Source organism: Apodemus sylvaticus, chromosome 10 (genome assembly GCF_947179515.1).
Source record: "Apodemus sylvaticus chromosome 10, mApoSyl1.1, whole genome shotgun sequence".
Lineage (NCBI taxonomy): Eukaryota > Metazoa > Chordata > Mammalia > Rodentia > Muridae > Apodemus > Apodemus sylvaticus.
Window position 1 is genome coordinate 34,898,979 of NC_067481.1, and position 25,021 is coordinate 34,923,999.

At 48.3% G+C, this 25,021-nt stretch overlaps 1 protein-coding gene across 4 annotated transcripts in view; it reads left to right on the forward strand.

Moving 5' to 3' along the window:
• Positions 1 to 214: 214 nt before the first annotated feature.
• Msi2 (musashi RNA binding protein 2) overlaps positions 215 to 25,021 on the forward strand; it is a 373,444-nt gene continuing 348,637 nt past the window's right edge. For 3 of the 4 annotated variants that reach the window (XM_052195695.1, XM_052195696.1, XM_052195697.1), the window contains exons 1-5: positions 620 to 723; positions 1,007 to 1,047; positions 1,377 to 1,458; positions 2,153 to 2,237; positions 6,229 to 6,270. In XM_052195695.1, the coding sequence (XP_052051655.1) occupies positions 662 to 723; positions 1,007 to 1,047; positions 1,377 to 1,458; positions 2,153 to 2,237; positions 6,229 to 6,270 (312 nt within the window). In that variant the 5' untranslated portion in view covers positions 620 to 661. Of the gene's footprint in view, positions 301 to 619; positions 724 to 1,006; positions 1,048 to 1,376; positions 1,459 to 2,152; positions 2,238 to 6,228; positions 6,271 to 25,021 lie in introns of those variants that run through there. The other variant, XM_052195698.1, reaches the window with a different exon arrangement.

Sequence of the window (25,021 nt, forward strand, 5' to 3'; positions counted from 1 at the left end):
CCACCTCCGAATCGGGCGCAGGGGGCCCGCGAACTTGAATGGGTCGTGCGAACTAAGGGGGTCCGGGGGCGCCGTCGCCTCCCCGCCCCGCGAACAGCCCGGGCCGAGCTCCTCGCGCCTCCCCCTCCCCCACACCCAGCCCATGTGATCTGAGCCGACTCGGGGTGCGCTTCCCGTCTCCCCGCCCGGCTGGCGTGGGCCCTCCCCGAGTCGCGGGGCTCGCGCGCCGCCCCTAGTGGGTCCCGCTGCCGCGGGGGGCCGAGTGCGTGCGCGCGCGGACAGGCGGGGGAACCGAACGGGGTGCGTGACGTCACCGCATTGGTTACACGACGTTCTAGAACTCCGCCCCACGTGCGCTGGGAGGAGGGGGAGGAGGAGGAGGAGATGGGGGTGGGGAGGAGGAGGGGGAGAGGTGGGGATGGGCCGGGGGGGCGGGGACGGGGGGTGTGCGAGGCGGCGGGGCTGAGCTGAGCCGAGCCCACGTGTGACGGGCTCTCGCCGCTGGCCCGGCTCGGCGCTCGCGGAGCTTCGCAGCCGCCGGGCGGGGGGAGGAGGCGGGGGAGGAGGGACGGAGATCTGGGGCTCGGAGCCGGCCGCCGCTGCGCTCCGCTTCGCTGTGGGGCTCGGTGTGTCGGGGGTGGGGGGGCGGGGGGGCTCCGCTATGGAGGCAAATGGGAGCCCAGGCACCTCGGGCAGCGCCAACGACTCCCAGCACGACCCCGGGTAAGTTTCCAGCCGCTGCCCACCGCGCCGCCGCGGGCTCGCTCGGGGCTGTGCGGGCGACGGTGCGGAGCGGGGCATCCGCGCGCCCCCCGCGCCCCCGCGCGCACCCCTAGGGCACTCGCGCACCTTGGGGTGGCGTGGGGCCGCCACCTTCTCCCCCAGCCCACCTCCAGGCTCGCGCTCGCCCGCTCCCCCCCAGCTTTCCTTTTAGCTTTTGTAAGTTACACGTCAAAATGGCCGATCTGACATCGGTGCTCACTTCGGTTATGTTTTCTCCCTCTAGTAAAATGTTTATCGGTGGACTGAGCTGGCAGACCTCACCAGGTAAGGGAGGGAGGGGGGCGCCTGGGTCCCCCCCTTCTTGGCTTCTTTATTGCTCTTTGTTATCCCAGTGTAAGAACCCCCCCCCCGCCATTGACTCCCCACTTCTCCTGTGCAAGGTTATTTTTTTAAATAGCAAATCCTTTCCGAGCCCTCTACGCGACCTCTGTTGCTGAATTTCCCCCGCGTGTGCAAAAATATTGCAAAAACAAAACAGAATAACAACAGAAAACTACTTTTGCTTTTTGTCCTTGATCAAAAAATTGCATTGCTTTTTACCCCCTCTCCACACCTTCTCCCACCCCTCCATCTCTCTCTTTCTCTCTCTACAGATAGCCTTAGAGACTATTTTAGCAAATTTGGAGAAATTAGAGAATGTATGGTCATGAGAGATCCCACAACGAAACGCTCCAGGTAACGCATTCCCTTCTCGATTTTGCCTTTATTTTAGAACAAAGTTTTAGTTTTATTTTTGGAGGTGTCTTCGGAAGTAGCTAAGCGGATTTAGAATGGGGCTCAGGCGCGTGGCTGGGCTGAACCGTCGCTCCCCCCCTCCCATAACCCCAAAGGTTATTGTTAATTAGGGCCGAACTCTGGATTCAGAGACGCCCATCTCACCCGCTTGAAGTCATTTTCCTGTCGCTTCTTGTTCTCTTGTTTAAAATGACATTTAGTTCATCCACTTTCCACGTAGTTTTTTTTTTTTTTAATTTAAAAATTTGAACGTATGCTTTCTCCACACTCCCAAACTCTGAAGTCCTCTCTTTGGGAGGTGAATGATTATCTTAGTGCCCGTTTTCCTTCGGAATAAAACAAAGCCTTAAGAAAGGGAAGAGGAGGAGAGGAAACTGAGGCGGCAGGAGTGGAGGCACCAGCGGTTCCAAGTTACCTCCAGCCGCCCTGCCCCCTCGTCCGCTTCCCCCACTAACCTTGGTATTTTTTCCTCCCAAGGCAAGAGGAGCTGTGGGGCTAGAGAGAATAGAGGGAGCGCGTGGGGATGGGGCTGCGTGGGGGTAACATTCGTACCCCAGTCTACATATAGGTTCTCCTTGTTGTGTTCAGTGGTGTCACATTTTGTTTGTTTTTCTCCCTCTTTGTCTCCTTCCAGAGGCTTCGGTTTCGTCACCTTCGCAGACCCAGCAAGTGTAGATAAAGTATTAGGTCAGCCCCACCATGAGTTAGATTCCAAGACGGTAGGTTGCTTATTTTTTATTTTTTAATAGTTGTTGTTGTTTGCCCCTTTCCAGTACGGGTCTGGGCATTGACAGCCCTGTTTAAAGGGACAGCGCCTTCTTTTGCTTCTGTATTAGAACTGGGTACTTTTAAACAGCTAGCGAGTTGACTCAGAAGTTTGCTGTGGTGGCTGATTTTGGGGGTTTCCTTTTTAGTGTCTGTCCCATTGCAGCTTCAGAGGCTGCCTAGCCAAGGTTGGGGGGGGAGGGAGTCGGCTCCCTCAGAGGTTAGCCTCCCGCCAAGGGACCTTGCAAAGAAACTCCACCGCAGAGCAAATGGAACTTTCTTTGTCAGCACAGCCTGTGGCATTGGGATTGGCTTGTAGAAGGAAGGCACAGCCTGCTTCCTGGTGGAGGGGGCAGGGGTGGGGCCAGTGGGAGGGGGCGCTCATCGAAGGTTCAGGCAACAGGTTTCACTGGGACTCCTAGTGATTTGAGATATGGTTTGAGAAAGGAAGGGAGATACAGGCAGAGGCAATTCAGCATCCAGGGGTTTACTCTAGATGGCATCAAATTGAAAGCTGATAAACCTTAGGTTTCTAAGCGAATCCCCCCACTCCCTTTTCAGGTCTTTCATTTGTGTGTGGATACTTTTACAGCGTTAGAAGTTTTTAAAATCCAGAGTTTAGAGGTGAAAATCCTTAGCTGGAGGTCAGAGAGAATGGGGGGGGGCTGGAAATGTCAGTCTGGAATAATAAATGCAATGATGGAGATGCTGGGGAGTTCCCAATGGTTTGCTTAGCTCCTGCACTGGCTTTCCCTGCCTCTCTTTCCTTCCCCGTTTGCTTACCAGAATTTCACCAGGATTTTTTATTTTTTAATATTTATTTATTTGCTTATTTATTTATTTATTTATTTATACATACCACTGCTTAAGGCAGAGGCCTCAAGGTGATCCGTGGCTTTGGCTGGCTGCATAGCATGCTCCTGTTCTGGTGAGAGCTTTTGGGGGTGAGGCAGCTGCCGACTTATAAACTTGACCCTCAGTCCCCTGTTCTGTAAAGTCAGCATGAAGCAAGGGTCTTCCAAGCCCTTTCGGCTTTTTAACTCTGAACGGAGGAAGAGAGAGCGCGTAACCTTTGGTGCACTCGAATTGATTTTGCAAACTCACCCTCTTGTTTATGATCAAGGAGGTCAGGTGTTGCCCTTACCCCCCAAGAAAAGACCTCAGGCGCTTAAGTCGCTTTTTAATTGTTCTAGACGTGTCAGAGCTTGCAGCCCAGCCTCCTCGTGCTGTCAGATCATTTAATATCAAGAATAATCATTACAAGGTGATAAGGACTGTCTGAACAGGTTTTTTTTTCCTCCTTCCACTTCTTCGCTAGCCGCATTACAAAGCTAGAAGCTTTCGCAGGGAAAATTCAAAGCAGATCTGTGAGGGCTCATCCACACCTTTTGCCTGGGTGGGAGATCTAGAGTTTGGGATGAAAAAGGGTGCTTCCTGGTCAGATCCTTCACTGTCCTCAGTGTCCAAGGCTGGGCTTTGGGCTTTCCCGCCCTTGTTTTGTAGACATGTTTTGGTTGCTGTTACTTAGTATAACCTAGCTTTTGACTTTGTTTCAACGTTCAGTGCAGGAGGCAGAAGCGGTTGGTTTATTGACATGGAAACGAGGATCTTGTTTACTGTTCCCTTAAAAGCTTTGTTTAGGTAAAGGCCACTCGCATCCAAAATAGTACCCTAGTGTTTTCTAGAGGACTTTAGAGCCAGTATTAGTGCTGTACCTAAGTAACTAATGTTTTAATTTTGGGTAGCTTCTCTCTCTCTCTCTCTCTCTCTCTCTCTCTCTCTCTCTCTCTCTCTCTCTCTCTCTCATTGTCTAGGATGTGCAAAAGGTTGGGATTTGCCTTCTTGCCTTGCCACCTCCTAGGCCTTGGAGTTCTCAGTGTGGAAAACTTTGCACCTGGGAGAACCCTGGTCTCTGGGTACATTCTGATGTCACCACCACACACACACAGTGCAGTCTCAAATTGGCGTTTGGTTTTATAATTTTACTTTCTTCTTCTTCTTTTTTTTTTTTTAACCTTAGTTCTTTTTTTTCTTCCCTGAACTTTTCTCACCCCAGCTCCCAGCCATTCCCTGGTTTGTACTTCATCTGTTCTCACACAAACAAGGTGACTTCCACTGCACCTGTGTGTTGGTCAGATCAGTGTGAGCCTTGGGAGGGTGTCTTTTTTTTTTTTTTTTTGACTGAACAAAGACAAGCATCTGTCTTGGTTTTGGCAACAGAATGGAAATCCACACCTGTTGTATTTCTTTTGTAGAGAAACTCTAGTCAGTGCCGGGCACACCTGTAGACGCAGTAATATTAATCTTTATGAAAGGGTAGTTTCCTAGATCCAAGATTTCTGGTCTGTTTTAGTTTTTGCAAGGTAATCTCTCATTTCTCAGGTAATGCTCAAAGGTAGAAAGCACAAGGCAGGTTTTTAGGCCTTGAAGCTACATTAATAAAAGTGATTTTATTTTTGTATCTCTTACCGATTGGGGCTCTAGGGGACCCAGGGTTTACAGATGGGGGGGGGCGTTGTGTATATTTTACCCCCTTTGATTTTTTTTCTCAAAGCATGATTATTATTTATCCAGTGATAGAACCAACATGAGGTTCAAATGTACTCTTTAAAGGGGGAAATTCTAACACAAAAGCCAGAGCTCATAAATAACTTGTAGCAGTACCTACGCCATCCTCCATGTTAACGTATTTACAGATTTGGGACGTTTAGAAATCTAATGGAAACCGGCAATGGAAATTTTTAAAATTCCTCCCTGTTTCCTAACTAGGCGGTAACTTTTTTTTTCTCGCATCAGCTGTTACACTCAAATGCTTCTGTGGGAATTGTAAAGCTAGCCACTCATTGAGAATCATGTGCTCTGTGAGCAGGCGGCTGATGTAGAATGGGGGAGCTTTTTCCATGGGGTGGAGGTGGGTAGGGGAATACTCGAGTTATAGCATTAGATTTGCGCTTCTGTCCAGTCGTTCTCCTTTTAACTCTCCTTTCTGATTTGGACTTTGTTGCTCGTTCATGTAGTTTCACCCTTGTGTTTTTTATTTTTTTTAAATCCATGTAGATTAATTCATATATGCACCTTACTTTTCCCCTTTTACTACATTTTTTTTTAAAAAGGGACAAGTCAGTTTGCCCCATAGTCATTGATATCTGCATTCTCTGAGATTAACCAACTGGCAAATGCAAGTGTTTTTTCTTTTTTCTTTTTCTTTTTTTTCTTTTCGAGACAGGGTCTCCCTCTGTAGCCTGTGGTGACCCACAGGGACTTCCACCTCCGTGATCCTCCTTGAGCTTCCCAAGTGTAGGGGTTACAGGTATGAGTCATCATGCCTGGCTGTAAAAGGTCTTTTTAATCATTCTGAGTGACTTTTATTTTGCTAATACCAGTGAGTTAATCTGAGCTTGAGTGTTGTATTTTATAACTGGAGAGGCTTTTTTTTTCTGTTGTTGTTTTTTTGTTGTTTTGTTTTGTTTTGTTTTGAATCTCCTTTCCCCTGCTTTGCCGGGGAGAGAAGAAAGAATCACTATCGCTGGAAGAACATTTAATTTTGAGATAGTGATTTTTGTTTTTCTTTCACATACCACTGTGTCTATTTCTTTTCTCCTGGGGACACATGGCACGTTAGCTCTGGGTAGCATTCAGGGTCTGTGGAAGACAAGTCCTGTGTCTCAATAAGAACGCATGAGCTCTGGCTTATAAAGCATTTCACTCCCTGAAATGTATGGTAGAACATTCCAGAAAGGTGAACCTCAGAGGTCCCACAGGGAGAAGGATGGCAGAAGTTGAGATCAGGGTTGAGGGGGGCTTTTGAGTTACCCAGGAAGTTACTAAAAGCCGAGCTCTAAGCCTGAGAAATGAGGGATTACTAATTAGGTGCTTGGCCACTCTTTTTTTCCCCCTCCTCTCTCCAAACTACTCCACTGACTTCTTCATTTTTTTTTTCTCCAGATTGACCCAAAAGTTGCATTTCCTCGTCGAGCGCAACCCAAGGTAAGTAGGTAGAAGAGTCATGGGTGGGATTTTTAACAAGGCTTTCTCATTTTAAACCGAGCACTGGCTACTGTTGGAGGCTGGTGGTTGTGTCTCCAGGGAATCAGCCGAGGGAGGTGAAAAGCCCAGGTGAGCAGTTCTGCCAGATGACCCTGCCCCTCTAAGTCAGCCTGCCGATGGATGTGGGTTCCAAGCATCCGGCCAGGGAGAGGGGGCAATGTGGTCCTTCGTGTGAGGGCACGGCCCCGCCCACTGCAAGATTTATGCAAGTGTTCTATTTATTCTAAAGCGTCACCGAGATCCTGTCGGGAACAGTTGAACTTTTCCTTATGCCTTTCTGCAGAGTGTACTCTGTCTCGGTCTTAACAGTCTGGAGGTTTTGAAGAAGAGGATAATTTCAGAAAACAGTATATCCATTCTTGGAAAGAAATAAGCTTTCTATAGAACCCCCTAAAACTGTAGGTCTGGGGGGAGGGAGCTAGGGAGGCCTCTGGTTTCAGGTTTTGGATCTATCAGAGTTACTAGAAACTAACACTGCTCAGCCTCTGAGTTCAGCTAGCTGGAGCCTGGGAGGAGGAGACTGAAAGCGCTTGACCCATAGGAGTAGCACTGCAAGATGTACTTACGGGATGGAGAGGCACTGCATTTTTGTAAGTATGTAGTTGACAGTGTTTCTCCTGTGCCTGCCAGTTGTGGCTCTGTGGGGGCAGCTGGAGGCAGCAGCTCTGCTTGCGGTTCCGTCTCGTCCTCCTCGTATCGTTTACATCTTCCTGTCCCCTGTACCGCACTAAAACATGTGCCTTGACATTCCTGGGAAGAAGGCTACGAAGTTTCTCATTGTAGGCGCAGGAAGAGAATGAGGATGATAGCTCATGGGAAATTCAGCTTATTCCTTTCAGCAGAGGCTTTCAGAGTGGAGCTTTCTAATTGGGTAGAAGAGAAAATGGTTTTGCACATTAGCAAAGGAAAGGGTGGTTGTTGTAAATGGTATTTTGAGAATTTCAGGTCTGGAACCTGCTATGTGAAGGAGGAAATGAAAATTTTTTTTCTTAAGATGGAACTGGTATCCCTTAAGTCAGCAGAAATTCCTACTTGAAGGTGGCTTTTTCCCCCTAACGCTTAAACAGATCACAGAAATTAGTGAAGGGCTTAGGTTCTTTTACCTGGCCTAAACTTTGGGGTTGGCTTTAACAGTGAGTTGCTTTTCCTGCTTGTGTGTTGAATCTTTCCATCTCTGCATCAGCAGTATCCCCTTGATTTGGAAGGATTGCCATTTCTTCCCTGGTGTGAATCTTCAGATTTCCAGGTTAGTCATTGGAGCACTCACAACTTGGATCAGATTTCCCTTTAGGGAAACTGGGAAAATCTGACTTGGTGAAACCATGGATTCAGACCCGCCCCTCCACCTCTGTCTGTCTCGTCTCACCGACTTTCTTCTTCAGCAGGAAGGTGGGATTTCACATTCATGTGCTGTGGTTGTTTGAAAACAAGATAGATGATGTCTTAGATCTGTCAAAGGAGTGTGGACTGTCCCCATTTTGCAGCCCAAGCCTATGCCTGGGGAGTTTGTGGGTTCTCAGATGTGTGTTAATATCAAAGCGGTTGAAAAAAACCCAATTGCCTTGAAAATTCAAGAATTTAATAATGGGACCCTTGTTTCTTAAAACATTTAATGCCGTGTCTGTCACCTTGTAAAGGTCTTTGCTGTCCCATATCCACACCTGCATCCCAGCCCTGTCTCAGTTTCCTTATCTCTGAACCAGGAGTGATGGTATCAGCTCCTCCACAAAGGTTTTTGTGAAAAAAACCGAGAGCGTCCGGTGAGGGCCTCTCTCCTCATTCTCGCCATTGTCATGGCTGTTTTAATCATTGTTACGATGGACTACATGGTTTCAGATGGCGGCTGTGCGGGTCATTAACTGCTAGGAACTTGACCCAAATCACTCAATTTCCTTGAGCGTCCACCCCTTCCTCCAAGTTTGCTGAAGGTGGAATAAACGTGCTCCTAGCAGGGTCAGACAGTTGCTGATGCCCAAGGATGATCAGTCCACTTGTTACTGGTTATTTTTGAGAGAGGCCTTGAACTTAAAATCTCCCAGGCTCTTGACTTTTACTTTTAGTAGGGCCTCACACGAGTTCTCTGGGAGATCCCAGAATAACATTAACTGAATGTGTGTCCCAGGCAGTTTGTGTGTGGGGTGATGTGTCAGTTCCATTGGACAGAGGAGACAGCTGAAACATTGACTGGTTATGGAGATATATATATATATATATAAACACCCAGGCATCTGCCTCTGCAGTTGGAGCCTTGACTGCTGTGTGGTCCTATTGGGTTACCACTGTGCATTGCCTCCTTGTCAGAAGTGAGGACGTGTGGCTCCCTAAGGTCTTTGTGGTCTGCTGAGACCACAAAGAATAGAACTTAGGTCAGTCTTACTGGAGTTCCAGGATCCGGGGTTACGGCATTTTCCTCCCCTTGTGACGTCATCTAATTATTTTGACACTATCACGTGTTCTCTATCTGATCCCTTGGGGTATCCTTTGAGGTGCTTCTGGGACTACTCAGCCCAGGGAAGCAGGAGTTGTTGAGGTGTCATTGTGCCATGGTTGGGAACTGGAGCAGGGTAGTTTGGTTGTGTAACCACAGAACTGGCCATCAGCGTTCTAGACTAAGGTGACTGCTGGGGACAGCACCCAGGCTGGCAGGAGTCTAGAACTTTGAGTAAAGCCTTATTTATGTTTTATTTATCTTCCTTTCATAAAACGTGTGTGTGTGTGTGTGTGTGTGTGTGTTGGGGTCATGGTGACAGGCCAGACTGTACCCTTCTTGTGGACTGAGTGAGGAACTTGTAAATGAAGTGTCAGCCTGTGTTTCAGTTAAAACTCATTTCTCTGCTTTCTGGCCGCCCCTCCCTGCTCACACTTGCCAGAGAAATATTCCGTGGAGGTGTTAAACAAGACGGGTGGAAAGAAACTGTAACTTGAGACCAAAGAAAATCTGTGGCAGTGACGAACGGATTTCATATGAGTACTGTCATAATATTCTTTAATGTCTTGTATAAATAAAAAAAAAAATCTGTCTTGTCCAGAATTTTAATGAGCAACCAAAGCAGGCTTCGGAGTCCCGCCCACCGTTCACCCGTCTCACCCTTTGTGATGCCGATGTTCACGGGGCTTGATGAGGGAGCCTAGGGACTACTCGTTTGGAGGCCAGTGGCCTTTCATTATCAAAGTACATTTTGATCAGGAAGAGATGAGATTGCTCCATGTCTTCCTATTTCACCAGGGCAATTCATTTTTAAACTACGTAAGAGGATTCTGCCCCACCTCTACCATCTTAAAAATTAAAATGGTCATGATACTTTAAAAAAAAAAAGATGACTTAATGTGAAGTTGTGACAGACCCGAGCTGATAGGGATCAATCACTCAATGTCCTTTCTTTGTCTCGTTTGGGTCCAAGTGTCGGCTGCCTGGGAGCGTTTTGTTCTAGCCTGTGGCTCCCTTGTACGGGGGAGCCTATGGACTCCTCAGCATCCATGGGTGGAGAGGGGAGCCGGGGCGGGCCTCACCTCTGTCTTTATTATCCTTTGGCATAAAAGAAAACAGTCTCCACTCTTTCCGATTACTGTTTCCAAAACTTTGATTTCTTTTAGTCAAATTGACTTTATTTTTTAATGAACACATAAAACCCATAAACATTGCACAGACATGAAACGGTGTGGGGCTGCTGTTCCTGTAGAGGGCCAAAGTTCTGTTCCCAGCCTTCCACATAAGGTTACAACCACCTGTGACAGCAGCTCTGGGCTGTCAGACATTCTTTCTTCTGGTCTCTGCAGGCACTGTCACATGTGTCGCTCTCATACACACACACACAGACACACAAATTTTAAAAAAAGGACGCATTATCAGTGACCATATGTGCTGTTTTGATTTGTGTGTATGTTCATTGTGTCTCTTGGAACCTTAGCTGCTGGTCTCAAGAGGTCATTTGTTCCACCTATTTCCAGTTGCCTTCCGTGACAGCTGGGTGACCGTGAACACACCATGTAAACCCCATCAAACCTCAGTTTTCTATGCTATGCTGATCCTCACCGTGTTATTTTGGAAATAAGTGCAGATTGTTCTCTGGAGAGTGTGTACGGACGGACAAGTGGCCCCCGGCACACGTCTGCCGACACTCTTACAGAATTATTTTTTTGGTTTCCTAAGATGAGATCTCAATGTATCTCAGGTCAGCCCCAGAATCATTTTATACCTCATGATGACCTTGAACTCTTCATATCCTGCCTTTACCTCCCAGGTTCTGAAATTAGAAAAAAATTAGAAAACAAATCCAGTTTTCTGCAGTATTTGGAGAGGGAATCTAGGGTTTCATGCCTGCTGGGCAGCCATTCTGCCAACTGAACTTAGAATTAAAGAGTAAAAACAAACAAACACTCCTCCCCCCAAACTCCTCAAAAACAAAACAAAACAAAAAACCCTTAATTAGAATGTAAGCCCCCTGGTTGCTTTGCTTGGAGCTACTGGTGGTCAGTGTTCAGTGAGATGAGCCCCGCCTGGTTTTCCTCACTGGAGACAGCTGCTATCCAGGGATGTTCTGTTGGATGCTTCCAGTCACTACAACAGTGAAGTTGTGGAGGGTTGAACCAGATTTTCTTGTTCCCAGCTTGTCCTTAGACGTTGCTTCAGGGTCCTGAAAGGTTCTCGGTGAATCACACATCCAGATGGGTGCACTGGCAGCCCGTGCACACCTCCTGTTCTGGGGGAGTGGTTTCTTGGCAGCTTCTCAAGGGCGAAGGGTGAGATTCCAGCATCTGGCCTGGCCTTGCTGCTGTAGGTCCGGTCACTCAGCATCTTGCCGCTCTTGGATGTTCTGTCGCTGCATCTCAAGCTACAGTTTTCGGCAGCCTGCCTGTAACATTTTCCCTGTTCTGCAAGGATGTAGGGGTGCGTCTGTGGCTCTTTTCCCTCACCAGTGAAAACCTTGGGGGATTAATGGCTTAGCATCGTGCTTGTCTAAGAGCCCTGCTCTTTCCTGTGCTCCAAGTCCTTAGCAGGTGTCAGCTCAAGAAGGAGGGACACGTTGTCCTACAAATGTCCTCTCCCCGATGTTGCCTTTCCTTCCAGGCTGGGATTCCCTTGTTCATATCAGTTTGCTAGGATGACAGAGCTGTGTTTCATGTCATATGGCTTTTGGTAAACAGGTGAGCCTCCTTCCTGCCCGCCCCAAGCAGTCTCTGAGGGCCCATCTCTGTGGTCCCCTCGATATAGTGTGTTCTAAATGTCCACTTTTAGATTTTCATATCTGGAAATTCTTTGACTGCAAGCCCCAGAATTCAGGGATATGTGACCCTTTCATTTTTCGCCTCCTACTGAATTTAGAGAGCTCATTTCCAGGAGTTCATGTGATGGAAGAACGAGTGTCTGGTCCCAAGATCCTTCCTGCTCAAGCGGCCCACCACACTTCAGCTCACATGATCCTTACCCACTGCCTCTCTGGGCACGGACGCTCTCCTGCAGGGGGTTTGAGAACCCCCTCAGAGCTTTCTTGGGCTTCCCACTGCCACTGGAGCCATTTAAATGCATTGGCCTTGGGTTTTGTCTCCTTCGAGAGCCGCGCTTGAGGGTCTCTTGGCTGCTTCTATCACACCTTTTCCTGCTTTCTTGGCCTTGGGACTGTGAGACCTTCGGGGATCACATATCTCTCCATGTCCTTCTCCCTGACACATCCCATGGCCTGAGCTAGCCCAGCTCCCTCACGAGGCCCAGTCCTGCACTGTTTTATGATGCCTTACTAGGTGGTGTCATGGTACACACACCACAGAGCACACTGTGCTTACACAAACTAAGATAGATGGAGTGTCACTGGGCAGCATACACTGAAGGGAGCCCTGGTGTGTGTGTGTGTGTGTGTGTGTGTGTGTGTGTGTGTGTGTGTGTGTGTGTGTGTAAATGAAATGGCATGGAGCTCAGTTCTTACTCTGGATTCCTAGAGCTTGAGTTTGCCCTCCGTTACCGTCCTTCCAGTGGTTGTCATCTAATGGAGGACCTATGCCCACTGGAGGCTGTGGTAGGCATTCGTGTGTTCACTCCTTATGGAGTGCCTAGGGCCTGCCAGCCACCCTGAGGCTCTGAAATGGTGTGGACAGGAGGACAGGGCCTCTGTGCTCCCAGAACCACCTGCATTCAAGCATGGCTGTAAGATTGGAGCAAACAGGTAAGGGCACCACATCTTGTCAGGAATGAACTCCAAAGACAGACAGGCAGAGCAATGGTGGAGTGGGGAGGGGCCATTCCTTTGTTAAAACATGCAGTTGCTGCTGTCAGTAGTTCCGTAATTATTTACCGAGGTGTTTTGTTTTGAGTTTTACAGTATTTTAGGTTCAAGTCTTGCTGACTCTACCAGATGCCAGCCCTGAAGGTACAAGAGCCTTGATGATGGCTAACCAAACCTCTTTGTACGCTGTACACTTCGGTTTAAGTAAAATTGATAAGAAATGTTGGGGACACAGGTTTGGGGGTGGCAGTCCATAGCATCTGCTCCGAGTTGGGAACACAGTAGTGACCTGTTTGACAAGAAAGGATACAATCCGCATAGTAAAGGAGGTTGAAGCAGCCAGCCTGTCTGTCGAGGAAGACTCCATCCAGTCACAGGTTTGGTGCTAGCTCTTGAAGAACAAGAAGGAAGAAGACTGCTGGATGCTATACGGCCAGGCAGGGGGCATGCATCATGCAGATGAGTTGGTAGGATTTGGAAAGTAATAAACATTGGGGGTCAGGCATTTATTGTTGGGCTGGGAACCTGTTATGTGTGCAGGCTCCCAGAGGTGCTCCTCTTGGTGCTCTGAAATTCTGGACTCCCAGAGAAGCCAGGGCTATTGAGAGGGTGGCTGTTGCAGTTTCGTGGAGAAAAACCACACGTTGGACTTGGGGCTTATGCTTAATGGGTAGTTCAGATTATTCTCCAGGGCTGTAGACTGTCTTCACATGTGAGGCTCTTGACAGAAACCCCCTCAGGTCTTTGTGGGTAAACAGCAGCTTACAGTGAGTCTGCTATTCTTTTTTTTTTTTAATTAATTAATTTATTTATTATATGTAAGTACACTGTAGCTGTCTTTACACACACCAGAAGAGAGGGTGTCAGATCTTGTTACAGATGGTTGTGAGCCACCATGTGGTTGCTGGGATTTGAACTCAGGACCTTCAGAAGAACAGTCGGTGCTCTTAACCACTGAGCCATCTCTCCAGCCCCCGAGTCTGCTATTCTTAATGGTTGCCTTTTCTGTTTTCTTTTCTTTTTCTTTCTTTTTTCTTTTTTCTTTTTATGGAGACAGGGTTTCTCTGTGTAGCCCTGGCTGTCCTGGAACTCACTTTGTAGACCAGACTGGCCTTGAACTCAGAAATCTGCCTGCCTCTGCCTCCCAAGTGCTGGGATTAAAGGCATGCACCACCACTGCCTGGCCCTTTTCTGTTTTCTTAACAGAGACTGTAATGTGGAGCACGTTGTAGAGTTCTAGTCCCTGCCCTTGTCTAAGCCGTGATCATGACCTTCCCCTGTGTGAATAGTGAGATTATATTTTTCCATATGGAAATCACAGGTTGCTGGTGATGCCCATGTGCTGTTGCTTGGAACAGTGGCCCTATGACTTCATAGGTCATGTCACCTTGTGTTTGCCTTTGCCTGCTGGCTGCTTAGAGGGAAGGGAGTGTGTGTTGGGAATCTGCTGTCCCTGTGTGGTGTGATGGGTGAATGGGTGTGGTCTTTGGGCCATGTGCCGATTATTCTCTTGCAGTAGAAATCTGAGATGTTTGTCCAGCTGGGCAGCTGTCCTTCTGGGTGCTAAGTACAGCAGGCTGTTGCCTGGTGTGTGTGTGTGTGTGTCTCTCTCTTTCTTCTTCATCTTCGTCTTCTTCCTCTCCCTCCTCCTCCCCCTCCTCCTTTTCCTCCTCCTCTACCTCTTCCTCCTCCCCTGTTTTTTTCAGGGTGCATGCCTGGCCACTATATTTGCTCATCTTTTTTTTTTAAGATTTATTTATTATTATATCTAAGTACACTGTAGCTGTCTTCAGATGCTACAGAAGAGTGCGTCAGATCTCATTACGGATGTTTGTGAGCCACCATGTGGTTTCTGGGATTTGAACTCAGGACCTTGGGAAGAGTAGTCAGTGCTCTTACCTACTGAGCCATCTCTCCAGCCCCCCTATATTTGCTCATCTTAATCTTGAGATTTAACATCTTCTAAAAGAAAAAGAAAGTATGATTTGGAAGTAGTATCTGAGTTAGGATGCCAAGGCAGAGTGCACATCTCCGTCTCCTCCCCTCCTTTAGTTTAACTGTTACAGTGGTCTTTGGTCATCCTTTGGAGAACCTCTGCTTTACAGGCGGGTGAGCTGGCGCCCGTGAAGGTAAACAAACAGCTTTGTTGGAGCCACAGCCATAGCAAGAATCACGTTTGTCCCTTAGACCCAAGTCCAAGGGAGTCCCAAGGCCCCATTCCCCTAAATACTAAACTTGCTCTGTTTCATCCCGTGTGGCCTGTGCGCCCCACGTGTGCCCCATGCCGTGAATGCAGCCCAGCGTATTTATAGAGGACGATGTCATGTCTCAGTGTCAAACAGTTGGGCACCTCTGCTAGTTTAGCTCCCTCCACATTGTCTGAGCATTAGAAAGTGCCCAGGCTGGCAGAGGATATTTGTTACAGTCTGTCCAGGAAGGTCCAGGATATTTTCCACTGGCCTTTTTTTTAATGTCTGAGAACCTGTTAGCATAGTGAAATGACACTTCACTTAATGGTTTTGTGACCTTTTTTTTTTCCCCTTCTGTGAAATGGGGCCGTCTATACAGTAGCTAGCTCATCCTAGGCTTGTTAAGGGGAATGGAAAGTGGCCATGCTTCTGGGTTGTACCACGTGGTGGGTACAAATGGAAGCACTGGTTTACCTATCCCTGCCCCCAGAGATGGCACTGGCCACACCAGAAGAGGACTGTACCAGCAGCCTGCAGATAGCTCGGCATGGTCACGCTGCATGTAGGTGATGGATGGTCCAGCACACTGAGGCGGGACTTGATGACAGTGCCTTGCCTGGCTCATGGAGTCCTGGCTTTCGGGGCAAGATAGCAAGCACCCTTTATCTTGGCCATGCTCAGCGGGCGTGAGGAATTCATTTCCTTCTCTGTGTAGGATGCCTGTGGGTTTTTTTTTCCTCCCCTCCTGCCTTTGAGAGTAAAGTCCTAGGCTGTAGCCAGGGAAGAGCTGAGACCCCACTGTGAGAGGTCTCCTCCAGAGCCTCCTCTCTCCCAGGGCTGGTCTTTATCTGCCTGGGGGTAGTTTCACCAATGACTGATCTGAAAGCCCCACATTCATTTATCTGTCACTGGCTGTGACAGGCAAGTTAATGCTAATGGATTCTTTTTTTAGCCTGTTGTCTGGGATGTTTCTCCCAAATGTCCTGAAATCTATGGCATTAGGGGAATGTGTAACTTTTATGGTAGGGGAGGATTTAAAAGATAAATAGGGTTTTGTGTGCAAGGGGCTAGCATTTAGGTTAGGGGCAAGAGCGGCCAGCCCAGGGCCGAGGGCCGAGCACAGAGTCGTCTTTTTTTAAAGAAATCCATTCAGAACTCCAAATTGCTGTTTCTGTTTCAATTATGTGACAATTTCAAGGGTTTAGAAAAATCTAATAAAATGGTCTTTACGACGAATTCTGGGGAGAGTGCTTTAGAAGATTCTGGAGAATAAATTCCTTGGGGGTCAAGAGACTGTGGTTCCCACCACCCTCCAAGCCCGCTTCATCTGGGTTTTTACATTTTTATTGTTTTGAAGGGCAGGAACTGGGGTAGGAAAGCATTCAGGGCTTCATCCATAGCCTCCACTGAAATGAATTATTCTCTTTGGGCAATTGCAAACACACGGCCACCACGCTCTTTTTTTTTTTTTTATCCTAAGATGACATACCGTAAACGACTTTCAGAGCATGATTTGTGTGTGCAGTGATGTTGAATAAAGCACCAAAGAGAAGCCACTGGAGGAAGGGGGCGGGGGCGAGTGTGTGGGAGCTCTGGAAGAGGTCTCTCTCTCTCTCTCCAATCAAAAGCTTTTGATAGTTTCCCAGAGAACAGAAGTTTACAATGGAAGCGGGCCTCTGGGCTGCCTACTGGAACCGAGTGCAGAAAGACACAGTGTAGCAAAATGGGATGCTGAGTGACGTTAATGAGGTGACCACTCTGGCGGGAAGGAGACAAGGGAACAGCCAAGTCGCCGTTCCCATGATGTCTTTCCAGCTGGACGTGTCGTGCACTTTTTATGTGTGTGCATGCATGTCTCTCTGTGCGCATGCATGCATTTTTTGCTTTCTTCCTTGTTCAGTGTGGGTTTGAGTGCCTGTCGTGTGTCGAGGTGGCCTGCACCCAGACCGGCTCTGTTGATGGCCCCTGTTTCCAGTTGCTGCACAGCCAAGTTTGAAATTAAGAAGAAAAAAAAGGTGTGTCTGTGTGTGTGAGAGAGAGACAGAGAGAGACAGAGAGAATGTGAGAGTGTGTGTGTGTATCTGTGTGCACTCATACACCCTGGCATGCATGTGGAGGTCAAAGGGCAGCTTGTAAGAGTTATATCTCTCCTTCCACCATGTGAGTGTCTGCTCTTAAACTCAGATGAGCAGACTTGGCAATGAGCGCCTTTCCCCCCTGATCCATCTCTTCAGCATAGAAGTCAGATCTTAAAGTAGATGGAGTTTCGCTCTACTCTGTGGTCACCTGCTGGAGCCAGGATGGGTGGTGAGGTGACATGTGAGGCCCGTCACAGAGCTGAACACAGAGGGAGACTGTGAAAAGCCCATTTGTGTTCTCATTTTTGAAATGGGTTCTAACTGGGGGAGGGGAAGAAGAGAACCTGTAAGCAGTGGTGGGACACACCTTTAACCCCAGCACTCAGGAGACAGAGGCAGGCAGATCTCTGTGAGTTCGAGACCAGCTTGGCCTGCAGAACAAGTTTGTGAGTTTGTGTATTTATTTTAAAATTCCAGAAAGGTCCTACCCTGATAACACTTCCCATTGGTGACATGAATGGGTAATTGCAACGCATACTTCATACATTAATGTCTTGGAGAGTTCTACGTTCTCATGCCTAGTCTTGGGGGAGAATGACCCACTCTTGAGAACAACAGCCTTGCAGGTATCTCACCTGGGAGAGGCTTCAGGGATGCTGACAGGATGGCAGGCCCGTGAGTGTCGCCTGGCTCTGTGGTCAGCCTGCCTCTGAAGGAAGCAGGTATCTTCATCTCCTTCACAGTGACACTGGGGTAGTACTCTTCAGAGTGACAGGCGAGTGTGGAAAACCTACTAGAAGCTCCCAGGGCTCAGAGCCTGCCAAGGCCTGGGTGGGGTAGATGGAAACAGCGTTCACTAACCAGCACAGCCTGTTTTTACACCTTTCAACCCGGTTCCCTTGGGGCTGGCTCCCCAATGTATCATTTTTGTAGCTGGAGGCAAACAAACCAGAAGGCTTCAACTTAGGTAAGCGAATGCTTAGTAAATGGCTGCCAGTTCCTATCTGGTCCTGTCGACCTGGGGAAAGTGGATCAAATAAGGCCAGTGGACCCTGGGCAGAGCATCTCCCCAAGACTGCTTCAGTGTATGTTTCCTCGTCGGCTTTCAAAGCAGATAATTGGTTTTAGTGAGAATTTCTGACTTGATTAGGGGGCCCTTAGGAAATTAAAGTGTGTTTGAATTTCACAAGTATAATTTTAATTATACACATTTTGCATTTTTTCACTAGGGAGCCAGGATCGGAGCTTGTTTTCTTATACTAATAGGGGCAGTAAAGTAGACGGTGGCAGAATATCGTTGGAACTATAAATCCTGGGATCCAGTTGTGTATTTCTTCTGCAGTACACGGTGGACAGGTTGTCCCTTCGTGTCCCATGTCCTTGTTAAAAATTATTTTCTTTCCACTGTATTTAGACAACTGTAGAGCTGGCGACCATGGTGGGGCTGTGAGCGATGGATCTTGTTAAGTCTTTTTCTGCCGTACTCACCATTAGAATTTAATTCAAGTTCTTAAGAGTGCAGCTGCTTTCTGTGTAGCCTGTGTTTGGCACGGTGCCACCTTAGCATGTCATGATTATCGTTTATCGCTGAATCATCTGATTATTCTCAGTGTCCACGCTTTCCCAGCATCAGCCCCCCCCCCCCCCCCCGGCTGACCGTCTTCGTCATTGTCCCGCTGGGGTAGAGTCACACCGTCGATATGACCTCTGAGATAGAGGCAGGGTATGCATGCAGACCACCTGACCTCTCCGGAGAAGGCCTTGTTGTGTTTATAGGAAATGATTTCCTTTCCAGAACTTTCAGAACTAGACAGACAAAACCCTTCACGTGCCAGGGAAAGCACGCATGGGTTGGAACCGAAGCCTCCTGTGTACAGGGTCTATAAAAAGCTGGTCAGAGGGGCTCCTCTGACCTTATAGGCTCTCCTCGCTTATTGGCAGAAAAAGACAGTAATTCTTCATCTCTCCCCCTGTGCTTCCTAAACTGTGGACTTTATCTTTTGTATCACTTTCTATTTACGAGGTCCCTGCCTCCTATGTTCCTGCGTTGGAATTCTTGCTCCCTATATACCCAGACCTGTGCATCCCCAAGCCCATGTCTTAGGCATTTTGAGCTCAGTTGTGTCATTGTTAAAATGGAGAGAGACCTTCACAGGGGATGTGGCGCGGATGAGCTGTGTTCGTGTAGGAAGTGCTTAGCGTGGGGTCTGGTACTCAGAAAACTGGACCTGCGTGAGTTAGGAGCCCTTAGGAAGGGCATTATCCCCTGACAAGTATGGCTAACTCTTGATTGCATGTACCGTGCTCTGCTATCTTGCATAGTTGTTATGGAATACTTGAGAAATACAAAGGCATATAGGCCTGCATGCATGCAGGTATAGCTGTAAACATGCGTGGCTTTTGGGTGATTTGGGTGGAGACAGTTGCCTGAGATGGAGCAGGTGAGTCCTAGGTTTGTGGGAGGCTTTGGACTGCGGGATTTAACTTGAAACTTGTCTCTGCTGCTAAATCTGGCCTTAGGAAGGCACATACATATTTGATTCTTATTTTGAAAAATGAGAATAATGGAGGTGTGTAGGATTAAAAAGACAGTATAAAGAAGATATTTGATATCGGGTTGGCACTTAGGAAATGTTAATTCTTTGCTTTCTATAACTAGGAAAAAGTATTTAAAAAGCCATTTTAAAAAAATGAACAACTGTATTTAGAGAAAATCACCAAAGGCTCAGATTTTTGCTGCTTTATTTTTATGGGTGTGAGTATTTTACCTGTATGCATCTGTGCGTGTGTGTGTGTGTGTGTGTGTGTGTGTGTCTGTCTGTCTGTCTGTCTGTCTGGTTTCAGGGAGGGCCAGAAGGCATTGGATTCCCTGGGACTGGAGATACAGGTGGCTATGAGCCACCGTGGGACTTCTGAGTCTTGAACCTGGGTCCTCCAGAAGAGCAGGTGGTACTCTCAAGTGCGGAGCCGGATTTCTAGTCCCTTAAATCCATTTTGAAGGCTGGTCACGTGGCATCCATTTGTAATTTCAGAACTTTGTAAGTGGCAGACAGAAGGATCATGATTTTTGGGGCCATCCTCAGCTCTGCAACTATTTTTTTTTTCTTATCCTGAGACAGGGTTTCTCTGTGTAGCCCTGGCTGTCATGGAACTCCCTCTGTAGACCAGGCTGGCCTCGAACTCAGAAATTCGCCTGCCTCTGCCTCCCAAGTGCTGGGATTAAAGGCGTGCGCCACCACTGCCTGGCTGAGAGTTCTTATTCTGAACGGGCTGTCCCAGGGTCTTCATTCCACACAAAGCCCATTTTCCAGGGTTTAGATATGACCCTAGGAGTTTTGAGATGGCTCTTGTATCCCTGCCTGGTGCTTTTATTTCCTTGACTGGGGGCAAACAGGAAGTGCAGAGCTGGGTAGCGAGAGTCTGCTTAGAAGGAGAGAATAGCTTCTGGACAAAAAGATCTGTGATGGGAGTGAGGTGACGGGGATGAGGGACAGTGTTGAGATGGGTGACATTTGGGCCCTAGGGGACACAAGACATGGGATTATGCTCTGCAAGCCCACGAACTCCATTATATGAGCCGGGCAAGTTTGTCAGAACTCAAGAAATAACCACGGTGCTTGGCCAGTGGTCTGGGAGATGCTGGACCTCCCCCCCCCAACTTCCTGTTGGGCCCGGGAAAGCCTCAGACCTTAGGATTCTGGAGTGGGGCCCTAATGTTGCTCTCTTGCTCCATGTTAGGCCCTCTATGCACTGTCCGCTGGGTGGTAATTCCCAGGTCCAGGGAGTAACCGTAAATGGACCCCCAGCACCCTGTGAAGGTGGATGTGGTTGTTAGTGTGTTTATGGGGGAAGGGTAGGGTATGGGGAAGCCAAAGGCGGTGGCCAGGAGCAGTGGAATAGCAGCAGATTACATTGACTAATTGTAGGGAAAAAGCCATATTTGCTGCCCCATTAAGTGGTCGCCAGGCTATGAAGCAGCTTATTGTAATTAATACAGAAACAGCAAATAAGTGTCAGGTTGGGAGTGGAGGGTCTCTGAGAGCCCCTCCCTGCTTCCGTGCTCCAAGTCTGTTGCCTCATTCATCGTCCTCTTGGGGAGTCTTCGGGGTGGGGAGCACCATTGTGGAAAGTCATTGGCTGGTTTTCGGCTGGTTTATTGTGACAAAGAGGAAAGGTTTCTTTCTGGGTCTCTCCTCCAGGCTTCTCGGGGTCTGTATGTTTCCTAAGTGTGGAGGGGAGAGACAGACCCATCTGCGCCCGCCATTGCTATTCGTGTCCACAGTTGCTTTAATTTTCAGTTCATGGAAGTGGCAGGTTGCACGTCCCAAGTCCATCGAGTTATGGGCCGTGTGGGGTTGTGATTGCTTTCCTTGATGATTTCTTGTTCAAATCAGCAGTGCTCTTAATTTTCCAGATGAAGTAAAAAGAAAATTGGAGACTCCCCTCCCGCCCTGTGTCTCTTCATCCAAGATTTTCTGAGCGTGACTCTGATTTGGAGGGTTAATATTAATTAGAAACCGGGCTAGACCTCGGTTGCCTGATGAGGTGGCTTCAACCATCGTGAGAAATATGGCTCCCAGCTCTCTCATCCCTGCTTTTGGGCGGAAGTTTCTGGGCTTAGCCACCAGAGGAATATGCTTGCACAGAGAGAGACCAGAGGATGCCTGCTCGCTACAGCAGGGCAGCGGGTTCTCCTGGGTCTAGAGGAAGGAGCAGTACCCAAGAGCAGGAGTGCTGGTGCTAAGTTCTTACGGAGTGTGGTGCTTAGTTCTTTACAGGCTAGAGTGGGACATGTATGGGTGGGGTCTGGAGGGAGGGGTGGCATGGAGATAGGCTGGTCTGAGTTTGGAAAAGATTACTCTGACAGTCTTATGTGGGAAGTGTCTTGTGGGAAGGCCAGGCAGGTGTGTGCTAGGGAAGAAAGTTATTGCAGCAGTCTGAGGAAACAAAGATGGCTGGCTGTGGAGGGGGTAGACCAGGAGGTGGCTCCGAGGTACACTGTGAGTCAGATGAGGTTGGTGGCTTGTTTGGCTGCAGAGTAGGGAGTGTTGAAGGTGTGAGGCCGTTTGGACTTCTTGTGTCCATTACCCCATGTGACGGTTGCACCAGAGAAACACATACTGCGTTTACACAAGAGAGGTGGTTGGGTCAAAAGCCAGCCTGTGTGAGACCAGTAGTGATGGTACACAGGGAGACATGCTCCTGTCTCAGGGTCCCTCAGCTGGACCTTGGCACAGTTCTTTTTACTTTTTATTTGTCCGTGTTTTAAATACTTTATTATTTTGCCTGTTTATGATGTGTGTTTGTAGGAGAGGCTTGCAAGGCATAGGATGCACGCTGAGGCCAGGGACAACTTCGAGGTGTTGGTTCTTTCTTACCTGTGTGACCCAGGTGTCCAACTTAGGACATCAGCCTTGGTGACAGGCAAGCTTGCGGGCCCTCAAAAAATGCTTCAAAAAGCTTTATTGCTTGTTTTTCTTTGTTTTGTTTTGTTTGTTTTTTTGGATTTGGTTTTTTTCGAGACAGCGTTTCTCTGTGTAGCCCTGGCTGTCCTGGAACTCACTCTGTAGACCAGGCTGGCCTCGAACTCAGAAATCCGCCTGCCTCTGCCTCCCTGAGTGCTGGGATTACAGGCGTGCGCCACCATTGCTGGCTTGTTTTTTGTTTTTTAACAACACCTCAGTCTTACTGCACGTGACTGTTGCTCCAGAGGAACATACAGTGCTTTTACACCAGAGAGGCGGCTGGGTTAAAAGCCAGCACTTGGTCCCTCCCTACCTGGCCTTTTGGGAAAAGGGGCAGGGGGGGATAAGGAACAAGAAAGCCAGTATGGTCTACTCCATAGGGTAGCTCAGAGAAAAGTCGGGGCCAAATTAAAAAAAAAAAAAAAGGATTCTCTGGTGAACCGAGAGGGTGAAGCTTGAGATGAAACAAGCTGAAATTGTAGTTTCCGTCCATTTAGAACCAAGGTTGTGGAGATCAACAGGGCGTTAGCATTTAAAGTTTGCCCCCTGCTGACCTCCCTGCTGCTTGTATTTCCCTTGAGATCAAAGCAAGGAGATGGTAAAGAGTTGACAGGCAGGCCCAGTTTCTGACCACACGGAGAGATTACCTTTGTTTTACAACCTTAGGCTTCCCAGTCTTGGCTTGTTGACATATTTTAAACAAAAAGCGGGGCGTGTGCTTTAGTCACGGGGAGCCCTCAGGAACCTCCAGAAAGGGCTTTGAACCATCTCTGCAGACCGGTGGTCTGCAGCCACAGGCCCCTAGGATTGGGGCAACATTAGTAAACCAGGAAATTTCTCTGTTACTTTTCTTACTGCTTCTCCAAGGAGCAGTCCGGAAGGTAGGTATATATATATATGTACACACACATATATATATATATACACGGAGACGGGACAGTTCTGACGAATTCATGCCCCCTGCTGTATAATAAATCTGATACTAAAATTAGTGCCGGCTTCTTGAGCCGTAACTCTTGCCGAGGCGATAAAGAAGTGTGTGTGCTCATGCCGGTGTGCTTGTGTGCGTCCAGCTAGTCTCTCGGGATTGTGGGATGTCGGATAAGTAACTGGGTCTCACAATTGATTTTGTGTGACAGCGTCTCCTCTGCTCCCCGCTTCCTCCCCCTCTCCTGTGATGGAAGTGTGGGGAGGAGGTAGAGGGGAAATATTGCTGCTGTCTTTCAGGTTTGTGTAAATCTCTGTCACGTAGGTAGATGTTCTTAGAGACTCTATTGCAATGTTTTATAATTGAGTGTTTTACTTTGATGACAAGACCTTACTCAACTCCCGCTCCAGGTGGGGGGCGAGACTTTTCCTTGTAGGGAGCTCTATCCACGGAAGGGACTCACTTGGGGTGGCCAGCTGACAGCTTTAATAAATAGGTGGGCATAGGTCCCTCAGTGCGCAGGCCTCCTTCTGGTAGGGCCAGTTCTGCTTTGGAAAGGACCGCATTTCACCTTGCACTGCAAATGGCTGTCTGGAGTTGCATTTGGTTTTTAAATTGGCCATATCCAGCAACCCTCTGTTACTCATTAAACAATAAAATGTTTTTAATCTTCCTGTAGCTGTGTGCACTGTGTGGGGCTTGCTTTTGGAGAGGAAGGGGAGGAGGGTCTTATGTCCTCCCTCTCCTCTTCCCTTTCCCCACTCACCAAGGCTTGTAGAAAGCACTATCCCGAAGTGATGGAATCCCCTCTGGTGAACTTTCCCAAAGTGAGTGGCTGGGACGTTTATAAGCTGAGGCCACCTGGCTTCAGTCTGGATTGTCAGCCCCTGGGGCTGAAGTGCTTCCTTTATGGGTAGGACCCAGAAATGGGTTTATGTCACAGACGCTTTAAAAAGTCTGTAACTTTTCCTCCCCACTCCCCTGACCCCCACTTTGCTGGGGGAGGGGGGGAGGCTTGATTTGTCTGTCATAACCAGAAACAGGTTTCAAGCTCCTGATCCTTTGTAGATGTGTTTAAGACGAATGCCAAGCCTGAAGCCACTTAAAGAGCATGTGCAAACAGATACAGAGGAAAGAAAGGAAGAGAGGGAAGGGGGAAAAAAAGGAGGCTCTTCCAGATCCCCTGAGGCCAGGAACAGAAAAAACACAGGCAGAGAAGGACCCCATGGAGAGAACTCACTCTGCTCCAGAGCAAGCAAAGTTAGTGTTGGGGCGGGAGCACTAGAGCTGGGGCAGGAGGACCTGCCGGGAAGGTTGTCAAGAGCCAAGGCCATGGTGCCCTTCCTGGAAGGGTAGGCTCGTGGTAGTGTATCTGTAGGATCTAGGCCCTGATTGTTTCAGAGTAGTTGGTGGCATAGACAGGGAGGACTCTCCTCCTGTCCAACTGGACTGGGCTTCTATCCCGGAGATCCTAGTTTGGAATGGTGGACTAGGCAGGGAGAATTCCTGTGTCTCAGCTGGCCTGTGTTCCGGTCTAAGCGACCCTTCAGTTAGGAATTGTTGCAGGCTCTGTATTTGTAAAATAAAATAAAATAAAAATTAAAGGGATTCAGTACCAAGAAGAATAGCCATCTTCAGGGAATTGATGTGTGTTAGAGGACCAGGCTTTCCACGGGGAAACAAGTTGCTTTGAGTTCCTGGATCAGCGCAGCCCAAGATATATATCCCAAACAGGGGCCAGTCCTTCTAGTCAAGCAGTAACCTGGTCCAGGTCCCGCTTTCCTCTGTTGCATTTCCCTCGTGGTACCACACG